This window comes from Rhinopithecus roxellana, chromosome 11 (assembly GCF_007565055.1).
Source record: "Rhinopithecus roxellana isolate Shanxi Qingling chromosome 11, ASM756505v1, whole genome shotgun sequence".
Lineage (NCBI taxonomy): Eukaryota > Metazoa > Chordata > Mammalia > Primates > Cercopithecidae > Rhinopithecus > Rhinopithecus roxellana.
The window spans coordinates 2,483,609-2,495,830 of NC_044559.1; the positions used below are offsets into that span (position 1 = coordinate 2,483,609).

The 12,222-nt window shown below is 45.9% G+C and overlaps 1 protein-coding gene across 5 annotated transcripts in view; it reads right to left on the reverse strand.

Moving 5' to 3' along the window:
- The window catches only part of CHAT (choline O-acetyltransferase), a 57,591-nt gene that overhangs the window by 17,706 nt on the left and 27,663 nt on the right, over nucleotides 1-12,222 (reverse strand). For all 5 annotated transcript variants that reach the window (XM_030940948.1, XM_030940946.1, XM_030940949.1 and 2 more), the window contains one exon: nucleotides 2,380-2,549. In XM_030940948.1, coding sequence (XP_030796808.1) covers nucleotides 2,380-2,549 — 170 coding nt within the window. The remainder of the gene's footprint in view (nucleotides 1-2,379; nucleotides 2,550-12,222) is intronic.

Sequence of the window (12,222 nt, forward strand, 5' to 3'; positions counted from 1 at the left end):
TGGACTTCGGTTTACTGTCCTTGAAAACAGACCCGGTAAGGCCCAGCTCATGGATTAAGAAGTGGATTGGAGAGGAGGTGTATGAAGGATCCATAGGAGCTGTAGAGATTACTTACGACTTTTTTTTTGTGACTTTACAAAGACTCTATTTAGCTGACTTGAGAAAGGAACATACCTAGTGCACAAAAATAGTGGGAGAAAATAATGAGAAGGACAAAATTTGGTTCTTTTTTGTTTTTTTTTTTTTTAAGCATCGTTATCTGTGAGAGCTTTATTTTTAAGTATTGGTAGGTGAAATTATTTGCTTTAATGTGATTCAGCAGTAAATAAATAATAAATAATCTGGAGGAAACAAATGAACCAAGGTTGGCAATATGTACATGCTGCTTTTGAATATGCTTGAAAATGTCCATGATAAAAGTTAAAATATCCAGAGCTTTTGCTGTCTTTATCAAAATACTCTTTCCTCTGGAAGTCCCGTGGCTTCCTTTCCATAGGGAGAAGCAGCAAGATGAAGGATTAAATGCAGAGAATGTGACTTCTTGTCATTATTATTTTTTTTATAATGAGGAAGTTAATTGTCTCTTCCAACAGCACACACTCATTTTGACTTGTTTACCTATGTAGATAATTTATTTTCATAATTTTATAATTAAATTTTACAATAGAAAACTTATATCAGGAAATATTTTAAACATCTAACAGAAAATTTAGGATTTTTAAGTTTTGGAAATTTATTTTCAAGTTTTATGTTCTGTCACGTTTCTTTCTTTTTTTTTTTTTTCATTTTATTTAAAGTGTAATGCAAATAAAGCAGGCTGCCTAGTAGCCCATCACACCCAAGAGATACTCATTCTTTATCCCTAAATGAACAAAACAAGCAACCTTTGGAGTTTTACTAAAGTCTCTACCAGGGCACCATACCATTCCACATGTCCTGAGCTGCCTCTCTCCTGGTCTCCTCCCAATCTCTCGCCTTGTGTACCAGATGCCTGGATCTTTACTCCCATTCTACAGAGAAACTCACTTCCAGAGCTTCTCCCCAAACTCACCCCTTGCAGACCCTCCCCTCCCACCCCCAGTGTCCCCTGCCTTGCTGTCCTGAGACCAGCTCTCCATCATCTTGAATTCGGGTCCATGCAGCCCTGCTGGCTTCTCCGGCTCGCTTGATAATCTGTCCTGCTGACAAAAAGAACCTGGAGGTCAGCATAGACTAACCCATGAGAGGCGGTGGGGAGGGCTGTGCCCACCCCCACATTAGTACTTATCTGTGCCTGTCACTAAAAGGAAGGAAAGAAAGAAGGAAGGAAAGCAGTGTCTTTTAAAAACTGCTACCAAGGCTGAGCTCTAGATTCTGTGCATGTATCATATCGGTTCACCCCCACAGCTGCTCCGTGAAAGATGATAAGCCATTAGCACCACTGTGGAGGCTAAAACAGCTGGCCCAGCAGCCGGAGAGCGTATCAGAAATCACGGAACCAGTATGCAAACCAATAAAAAGGAAAACCTGCAGAATGTAGGGACAGAGAGAAAGGAAAACGAGATGTTGTCTAGATATGCTTATCAATGTGAGCTTTGCTAACCCAAAGTAGAGAGATGTTTTGTTTTTGCCTGCTGTTTTATACTATATGGCACATAGCATAAAAGTGTAGTGACTTTAAAATAAACAAGACTAGGTTCAGGATTGGCATGTTGGGGGAATAAAAGGAAGATGGCAGAATGGGAATGAATGATTTGACCTTGACTTCATCCCGTCTGCATGGGTATTTTTCTCTAGGCCAAAATAAATTTCTTGCTTCTAGGCTGACGTCATGTAAATGAACATATATGAGTTATTTTATCTCATCTTACGATCTTTCTTCCATGGAGATGCTGGGCTGTTCTACTTCTCAGGGATTAAGGGAGGTATGTTGAAATCGCCAGGCCATGGGGGTGGACATCCAAAAAGCTAACAGCTCTGGGCATCAGAAATTATTCTTTCAGAATGCATTACGGATTTGTTCAGTGGGGCTGTTGTACTCTTCTACTCCTGGCATACCCCCACCTCACAGGTGTGATGGGTGATGGGAAATGGGCCTCAGGTGTGGCCCAGACCTTCCTGGCACAGGCGGCAGGAAAGTTAGGGAGTTTGAGTTGGGTTCAGCCACTGGTTCCTGAGAAGAGTTCTGGCTGGTCCAGAGATGGACATCAACAGCACATCTCAGACCCCTCCAGCAATCCTGACCCTTCAGACCCAGCCTCTCAGGCAGCAGAAGCCAGTGAGTGTGTCTGCCAGATGCAAGCATGTGCGGGCCTGGGCACCGGGCTGTGCCCGCTTGCCTGCTCACTCTCTTGCTGGGGTCATGGCTGTGCTCTTGCAGGGCCACCTGGACGGCTTACCTGCAAGGACTTGTCGTACCAGCGATTGGCCCCGTTCTTGCTGTACCCTCCGCCGTGAAGGAGCTGAAGTGCCCTGTGGGTGTCACTGAGCTCCACGCCTCCTGGCGCATCCAGACACACAAGGCAGATGCAGCGCTCAATCATGTCCAGCGAGTCCCGGTTGGTGGAGTCTGCAGGGGAGGCAGGCACAGCCCTAGCACCTGTCCCACTCCAGGCCAGGCTTCCCCGCTCAGAGCCCCACACAGGACAGGGAAGCCCCATCTTCTGGGATCACACCAAGACCCAGGTCTTGAGTGGCCCTGACGCCCCCACCCTGCCCCACTGTGGGTAGGCAGTGAAGTCAGCCAGAGTGTCCTGAGCCTCTGTCCTACCCCAGGATCCCAGCTTATTTGCATGGTCCCTGCAGGAACCCTGCCCTCCAGTTGTGACCAGCTCTCTCCCCAGATGTGTGGGCTATTGGTCCTGCATGCCAAGATGAAGTGGGATGCTTAGACCCTCAAGTCAGCCCACATCAGTGGAGGGGCCCCTAATACCCCACCCAACAGCACCCTCCACTTGGGCTCCTGTGAGCCACATCTGTGTGTAGGCATGCTTGTTTGTGCTGAACTATGACTTTCAGACATCTAAACTGCAATTTCAAAATTGTTGCAATTTTAAAATTAGGCAATTTCACATTAAAACCTGAAGGAAGTGTATTGCTCACCTCCCTGCCCTCAGCGGTTGGTTCAGAGGCAGAGCTGCAGACAGAAGGGCCAGGCTGCTCCCAGCCTGCATGTGGATGAGCTCATAGGAACAGTGTTGGACTAATGGATCCAAAGGAGCTCCAAGCCTGGCCCACAGCTGGCTTTTGTGTTAGCCTCTACCAATTCCCAGGCTCCTCTAGACATTCTCCTACAGGAAGCAGATTTCAAAAGGGAATACCCCTCCCCGGTGGCACTGGAAGAGTACAGACAAGGACGGCTCTTCAGGAGCCGGAGTCAGGCACAGAGGACGTGACTTCACCAAGGACACACGCATTCCTCCCAGAGAGCACCAGAAGCTGCCCTCCCTGGCAGCTTCCTCCACGGAGCAGAGGGAGGTTCACCAAGCCCACCTGGCAGGACCTGTTGGGGCCAGGCCTGCTCCCGCTGCCTGTTCCTGTTTCTTCCAAACAGGAGTCCATTGTGCTGACGATGTTCTCTCCACTGCTCGGTACTGGGTGTGGGAGTGCACAGCCTGCCTCTTGGTTTCAAATTCACCAAAAGTTAAAAAATCCACCCAAAGTTTAACATATTGGTTTAAAATTCCAAGGAGTCACTTCAAGACCCAATGGTGAGGACTGCATATCACCAGGAGAGCCTGACCTTGGGGCTGGATGCTGGGACAGGATGAGGCAGTAGGGGTGAGAGTGCTCTGTGTGTGGGAAGATGGGGTGCATGGCATTTGCAGGCAAAGGTGCATTACATGGTAGAGACTCCTAGTTGCACACTACATGTCCTTTCCTTGCTTGCAGAACCCCTGGTTTTTAGCTTGGTACATGGATAACCAACTAGAGCTATACTTGCCAGCCTCCCTTACAGCTAGGGGTAACCAGGTGTCTAAATTCTACGAGCAAGATCTCAAAAAACTACACAGCAGCTTCCGGGGAACCTCCTCAAAGATAACTAGCATGTGTTCTTTGTCCTGCTTCCCACCTTCCTCCATCCTGCTGCCTGGATCGCGGATATGACGGTGGGAGCTCTCGCCTGCGTTTTGCCTTCCTCAGGTGTATGGACAGCTCCGCTTCCCAGGGTGGTAAGTCAATCTTTAAGACCAACCCCTAGGTCTTCTCAATGCCTGCTGGGTACACAGAAGCTAACTGCACTGGTCTTCGCTCTGCCCAGGTGAATTCTCCAAGTTCACCAGGAGTGTCCACAGATGCCTTTGTCTGAAAGGAGTCTCCAGGCCCCATGCATCCCCTTTCTCTCACTTTTTGCAAATCCTGGGGAACAAGATGTCTCCCACAGCAGACCTTCCACTCTGGGAAGCCAGCCTAGCCTTGGGACATCCTCTCTTCCTTCCTGTCGAGGATGAGGCTTTGGGAACCCGGTGCTTTCAGAACCCCTCCTGGTCCCTATATGGGCAGGATGCCTCCTCACTCTCTGCATGGCGTCTTGGACTTCCCTGCCTCAGTCTGATCAGCATCAAGGATCTGGCCATGCCCCGAGGATCTAAGCACAACTGAGAGCCAGCCCAGGCCCTGGGGAAACTCCCCTTCTTGTAAGCTCCTTAAGCGGGTGCAGTCACCACATTACCCTCTCAGAACCTAAAACTGCTTCTACTGCCCACAAGGGAGAATCCAAATTTCTAAACACGGCACCGTGGGCTCCATGGCTTACCTCTGCTGTCCCTCAAGGCCACCTCCTTCCCTCCCCAGATCCCTGCATGGACCTCACAGACAACCTCCTGCCCCTCCCTGATCCTGTGCACATCCTATCTCTTCCTCATCGTGCAGGCTGTGCCCAGGACAAGGCCCTTCTTCTCCTCCTCTGCCGATGAAAGCCCTCCCTGAGCTCCCTCATCCTCTGGCAGTGCCAGCCCTGCCCTGGAGGACTCCTGACACGCAGAGCATGTGGCCTCCACAGCTTGCTCAGTGCAGATGTGGAACCTGCACTCTTGTGAAGCTGGCCTTATACAGCACCTGAGCCCAGAGGTGCCCCCCAACCCCTTCCCACCATTCCCTGCTGCACAGCACATGACCCCACTGCCATTCCCAGACCACCATGCTTTGGACAGTCAGCACTTACAGCCTCTGGACCCCTGGTCTGGTCCCCTTCCCCATATCAGCACTCACCAAGGGTGGAGCCTGGTCCCTCTGCACAAGGCAAGCACAGTCCATGCTGGGTAATGGACTTTAGTGTGCTTCCCTTGGCCTGGCCCAGGTAGGGTTGGGATCTGTGGACCCAGTTCAGAGAGGGGGCCTGGAGGTGCCCAGCTGGTTATTGGGAAAGGGAAAGGCCATGTCATTATGAAGGGCAAAAACCAACTACTTTGAGGCTTTGAGCTTCATGGGTTGATGGGGGAGTGGGGGTAGAGTGAGACTGGGACAAGGTAGGGCTTCTTCCTCTCTGCAAGACTCCCTGCTCTGCCCTTCTCCCCTCCTTAGGCATCCCTGCAGATGGCCATGGTGCTCAGCCCTGCACTGTGTGCTGGGCTAGGGGTCCCTGCAGGCTCCTAGGCTAGCCAGTGCCTTCAGAGCCCTGAGGAGGCCTTGGTCAGGTCTGGGTCAGGTTCAGATCAGCAAAGAAGAAGGGAGAGGCATGCCAGGAGGTGTATAATAGTGCAGGGTGGTAGGTGGGGGATGGGACAGTGGTTTGGATGGCCGGGGAACAGATCCCTGGGCTTGTAAGCAGAGCTTGTGAGTGATCAGCTTGACCTCCAGCTTATGGGTGAAGGCATGCAGGATTTAGGTGGGGCTGGAAGAACATAATGAGGTGATGTTATTAGTTAACCTTTGTTGAGCACCTACTATGTGCCAGGTATCAATCTAAACATGCATATTGATGTATATGAGATAGGTATCATTGTCATGCTTCATTTATTGGTCAGGAGCAGAAAAACCAAATATCTTGACCTTAGGCCATTTATAAGGTTTCTCTTGTAAACAGGGATGATAATAATCACCCACTAAGTGGAGGGAGCTGGACTTGATCTCAGGCATCCAACCCCAATGCTCAGGTTCATCAACAAGGACTATGAATGCCCAGCTCAGTCATGTGACTTCAGCCAGCAACAACAGGGAGTACTGAAGGATCGTGGAAGAGCTCAATCTGGTCAGAGCAGAGTCTAGGATACCTGGCAGCTTGGGAGGCCAGCCAAGCCGGGGCCATGGGCAGCCTGAATGCTGCACACTTCATCCCTGTTGGTCATACCTCAGGTGAACTCTGAGAGCCCTGGCTTGGTAGCTGCCTTCACCAAGGGCTCCTTAAAAATAGCCCCAAAGCCAGTGCGGAGTGGGCAGACTGCAGCTCCTGAGGCAGCCCACAGCATGCCTGCTCAGCCAGGTGGCTGGGAGCAGGTCTTGATGCAGGCTCGAGGCAGGAGGGTGGAGGCCTGGCACACTCCTTTTCAACTGGGTGATGCAAGGAAAGAATGGCTCCCTGGGCATCACTGCCCTCGTCACCTCCAGGCAGGAGAGGCGGATTGTGAGGAAGCACTGAGGCCTTGCCATCACGTGCAGGCTCTGCAGGGCCCAGGAGCCCAGCGCTGCCCAACAGGAACCAGGTCCTGGCTCATTAGACAGGGTGAAATGGGAGCAGGACAGCAGAAAGGGAAGCCAGGTGGCCTTGCAAATGAACTCCCTGCATATAAGTAGCTGATCAGTCAAATGCTGACAAGTTTACCATGTAAGGCAGAAAATGAACACTACACCCAAGCTCATCCACCATGACTGTGGCCCAAATGTAATGGAAACACGGGACAGCGGGCTGAAGGCGCACGGCAGGAGCCATTTGTCTTGTGGCATCCTCATCGAGCACATCGAGGCTCCTTTAAAGTGGTGAATCAATCTTCCTCAGGGAGCCCTGCTTAACAGTGAGAGATGGGGATTGAGTAATAGGAGGAGCTCGCTCTGACACCCACGCCCAAGGAGGGAGTTGACAGCTTTGGTAGCGTGGAAATTCCAGAGGCCAGGAGGCCTTGGGGAGCCCTGAGGCTAGCGTTAGAGGTTGGAAGCTTATGGGCTGAGACTCTGGTGAGCACAGATAAAACAGCACCTGGTACCTCTGTGCAGGGCTGCAAGACTCAGGTGCAGTTCTTTAATGTGCACTACTGTGCACAAGTACCCCCAGACATACACCACCCTCTCTGGGACACTTGCCTTTGCTTGCTGTGATCTATTCCCTGAGGAGTTAGCACAAGTCAGATTTCTATGCCATGGCCATCCTCCTTCTCACAGTCTAGGAGATGGATGAATTGGGCTCTTTCTCGGGGGCTTAGACCTTCTTAACCTTTCCCAATCCCATCTGAGCATCTTTCCTCCCCAGATGAAGGAGTACGTTCTTCTTTTGGGAGGTAAATCTGCCATCGCACGGCTCATATTCTTCCCGACTCTGTGGCCTAGGGGGTGATCTTTATGCTGTCAGTCCTCAGAGACTGTGAGAATTCAGACAGAATTATTTCTCACTCTTGCAAAACAGAACTGCTTTGACTTGAGTTACATCAGGCCCCTTTCAAGAGCTCTGGATGGAGGGTCTTCCGATTCCAGGAACATACACTTTTCCCCATTCTTCCCGCTAAAAACTTGGACATTTTATTTCAAACTAAAGTAAGAAGACTCTAAGATGGAGAGAAGAAGGCAGACCAGCCAGAGACCTCAGAACCCAAGGAACATCATAGCAGCAGATTCTCTGGGTATTACAGACTGAATTTTGTCCCCTGAAAAGTCATATGTTGAAGCTTCAGCTCTCAGTGTAATTCTGTTTGGAGGGAGGGCCTTTACAGAGATAATTAAAGTTAAATAAGGTCTTAATCTAATAGAACTGGTGTCCTCATAAAAAGAGAAAGAGATACCAAGCATGTGTGCACAGAGAGAAGGCCATGTGAGGACACAGTGAGAAAGTGGCTTGTAGATGCCTACCCTGTGACACCTTCATCTTGGACTTCCAGCCTCCAAAACTGTGAGAAATACATGTCTGTTGTTTAAACCACCACTCTGTGGTATTGTTATGCCAGCTGTACAAACTAATACACTGTGGGGTTTTGTTTGTTTTGTTTTGTTTTTTACCTAAAATATCCAACTTGCAGTTGAAGAACCCAGCAACGTAAAAACACAAGTGGGTATAGTTAAAAACAAACAATCAACAAAAGCCTGCTCTCTCTAGTCAAAGGATCAGAACAGCAAGACATAAAACTTTTAGGTAATAACCGTTCTACTTCAGCCAAACACCATAGAGAAAAACTGTGTCATCCCTCCCTCCCCCAGCACCCTCACCAGCAAAGGCCAAGTGGAGAGCCCAGATGTCTACCATCACCAGTCAGTAATGAGGCATCTCAACTTCTGGGGGTATCAGAGAAGGCACGGTCTCAGATGGAAGCTGGCACTTCCATCTCCATTGGGCAATAACCAGCCCTCCCTCCTTTTCCCCACACAGCTTTAATAGAGACCATGTAGGGAGCTTGAACTCCCACCCCCCAACCCTGCAGTAATAAGGAGCCCCCTCCCCCAGGGTGTCAACAGAGACCCAGTGAGGAACCTGTGCTTCCACCTCCACCTGGTTATAACCTCCCCCATTCTCTTGCTGGACCAGTGTCAGAGGAAGCCAGCTAAAACATGCTTAAATTAGATCCCAAGTTCTCATAACACAGTATATCCAAGTTTCAACAGAAAACCACTCATTCTACCAAGAACTAGGATAATCTCAGTTTGAACATGGGAGGTGGAGGCTGCATTGAGCACGCCACTGCACTCCAGCCTGGGCAACAGAGTGAGACTCCATCTCAAATAAATAAGTAAGTAAGTAAGTAAGTAAATAAATAAATGAAAATTAAAAGAAAAATAAAAAGCAGTTATCATAAAAAAGCCTCAACAAGCAATTTTAACACATTTGAAACAAATGAAAAAAATAAAAGAAAAAGGAGGTCTCCACAAAGAAACAGAAATTCTCAGCAAGAAAATAGAAGATATAAGAAGAACCAAATAGAAATGTTAGGACTGAATAATAGAATAACCAATAGAAAAAGCACAGTGGATGGACTCAGCAGTAGAACCTAGGGAGCAGAGAAAAGAATCAGTGAACCTGAAGACAGAACAACACTGATTAGACTAGGGGAGAAGAAACAGAGTAAGCGCCTTTGAGACAAAAGATGATGTTTATGTCACCAAATTCCCAGGACAGGAGAAAGGGCAGAGCAGAAAGGACTCAGAGAAATAATGGCTAACACATCCCCAAATTTGGCAAAGGACACACATCTAAAGATTCAGGAAGATAAGTTAACCTCAAACACGATTAATTCAAAGAAATATACACCAAAACATATCATAGTCAAACTTTTGAAAACTAAAGACGAAGGAAAAATCTTGAAAGCAGCAAGAGAGAAATGATTATATATACACACACACACACATATATGTGTGTGTATTACATATACATATACACACATATATACACACACATCCATATATGTGTATACACACACACACACACACACATATACTATAGGAGAAAACAACTAGGACAACAGCAGATTTTTTTTTCTTATCAGAAACCATGAAGATCAGAAGGACTTGCCGTAATATTTTGTAAGCACTGAAAAAAAAAGAACTATCAATCCAGAATTCTATAAGAAAAAATATCCTTCAGAAATGAAGAGGGGGAAATCAAAACATTTTCATATGAAGAAAACTAAGAGAATTTATCCCAAGCAGACATATCCTGAAAGAATGGCTAAAGAAAGTAGGTTTCTTTGTTTGTTTTTGTTTTTGTTTTTTTGCGATGGAGTCTCTCTCTGTCGCCCAAGCTGGAGGGTGCAGTGGCCCAATCTCGGCTCACTGCAACCTCCGCCTCCCAGGTTCAAGCAATTCTCTGCCTCAGCCTCCTGAGTAGCTGGGATTACAAGTGCCCACCACCACACCAGGCTAATTTTTGTGTTATTAGTAGAGACAGGGTTTGTCTCTACTTGGCCAGGCTGGTCTTGAGCTCTTGACCTCATGATCCACCCACTTCAGCCTCCCAAAGTGCTGGGATTACAGGCGCTGAGCCAGCCACAGCTGGCCCCTAAGAAAGTTTTTTTTTTAAAGAAAGGAAATGATAAAAAGAGAAACACTGGAACATCAAGAAGAAAGAAAGAACAATAGAAAGGGTCAATATCTGAGTAAATAAATTCATTTTCATTCTCCTTCCAAGTCTTCTAAACTATGTTTCAGTGTTGAAGCAAAAATCATAAAATTGCCTGATGTGGTTCTAAATGTATACAGAGATAATATTTAAGACAAGTGTATTATAAACAAAGGAGAATAAAAGGTGGTAAGCTTTCTACACTTCACTAGAACTGGTAACATTTCAACACTAATAGACTGTGATAAGTTATGTATATACAAGGTAATACCTATAGAAACTGTTAGAAAAAGCTATACAAACAGATAATACTAAACAAGTTACAGGTAAATCAAAATTGAATTCTAAAAAATATTCATGTAGCCCACAGGAAGGCAAGAAAAAGAGAACAATAATTGGAAAACAAAAACTAAAATGTCAGAGTTAAGCCCTAACACATTGATAATTATGTAAAGTGTAAATGTTCTAAATACACCAATTAGAAGACAGAGATTGATGGAATACATTATAAAACATTGCCCCAGCTATATGCTGTCTACAAGAAACGCACATCAAATATAATGATATAGGTTGGTTATAAGTAAAAGGAAGGAAAAACATATAGCATGCAAACATTAATCAAAAGAAAGCAGAAATGGTTATCTTAACTTCAGGTAAAGTACACTTGAGCAAAGAAAATTTACCAGAGACATAGAAGGGCATTTATATAGAAGTAAAGGATAAATCCTCCAAGAAGACATGGCAACCCTAAATGCATCGGTACCAAGCACACCATAAAGTATGTTAAACAAACTCTAACAGAACTGAAAGGAGAAATAGACAAATCCACAATTGTACTTAGAGACTATAACACTGCTCTCAACAATTGTTAGAACAACTAGACAGAAATTCAGCACGGACGTACAAGAAATCAACAATATCATCAATCATTCTCTTCAAATACCCATGGAGCATATGCCAAGATAGACTATATCCAGGGCCATAAAACAACCCTCAACAAATTGAAAAGAATTAAAGTCATTCAAAATGTGTCATCTGACCACAGTGGAATCAAAGTAGAAATCAGTAACAGAAAAATAACGTAAAAAGTTCCAAACATTTGGAAACTAAACAACATGCTTCGAAACAATTAATGGGTCAAAGAGGGAGTCTGTATTAGTCTGTTTTCACACTGCTATAAAGAACTACCTGAGACTGGTAATTTATGAATGAAAAGGTTTAATTTACTCACAGTTTTGCACGGCTGGGGAGGCATCAGGAAACTTACAATCATGGCAGAACGAGAAGGGGAAGCAAGGACCTTTTTTCCATGGCAGCAGGCGAGACAGAGAACAAGGGGGGAACTGCCAAGCACTTTTAAACCATCAGATCTCCTGGGAACTCACTCACTGTCATGAGAACAGCATGGGGAAAACCGCTTCCATGATCCAATCACCTCTCACCGGGTCCCTGCCTTGACATGTGGGGATTACAATTCGAGATGAGATTTGGGTGGAGATTTAGAGCCAAACCATATCATAGTTTTAAGGGAAATTTTAAAAAACACACTGAAATGAATGAAAACTAAAATACACCAAATGAAAATTTGTGAGATACAGCTAAAGTATTGATGAGAGGAAAATTTATAGCATTAAATGCTTACATCAGAAAAGTCTCAAATCAATAATTTTTTACCTGAAGAACCTAGAAAGAGAAGAGCAGAAAAAAACCCAAAGCAAGCAAGATGAGGGAAATAATAAAGAGCAGAAATCAATACAACTGAAAACAGGAAAAAAATCAACAAAAAGAAAGGTAGTTATTTTAAAAGGCCAATCAAATTTATAGAGAGACTGACAAAAAAAAAAAAAAAAAGAGAGAGAGAGAGAAAGACACAACCACCAATATCAGGAATGAAACAGGATATCACTACAGATCCTGCAGACATCAAAAGTATAATAAGAGGATACTATGAACAATTCTATACACATAAATCTGACAACTTACATGAAATCCCTTGAAAAGTATAAGCTACCACAATGCATTGATTATTATGATTATTTGAATAGCCCTA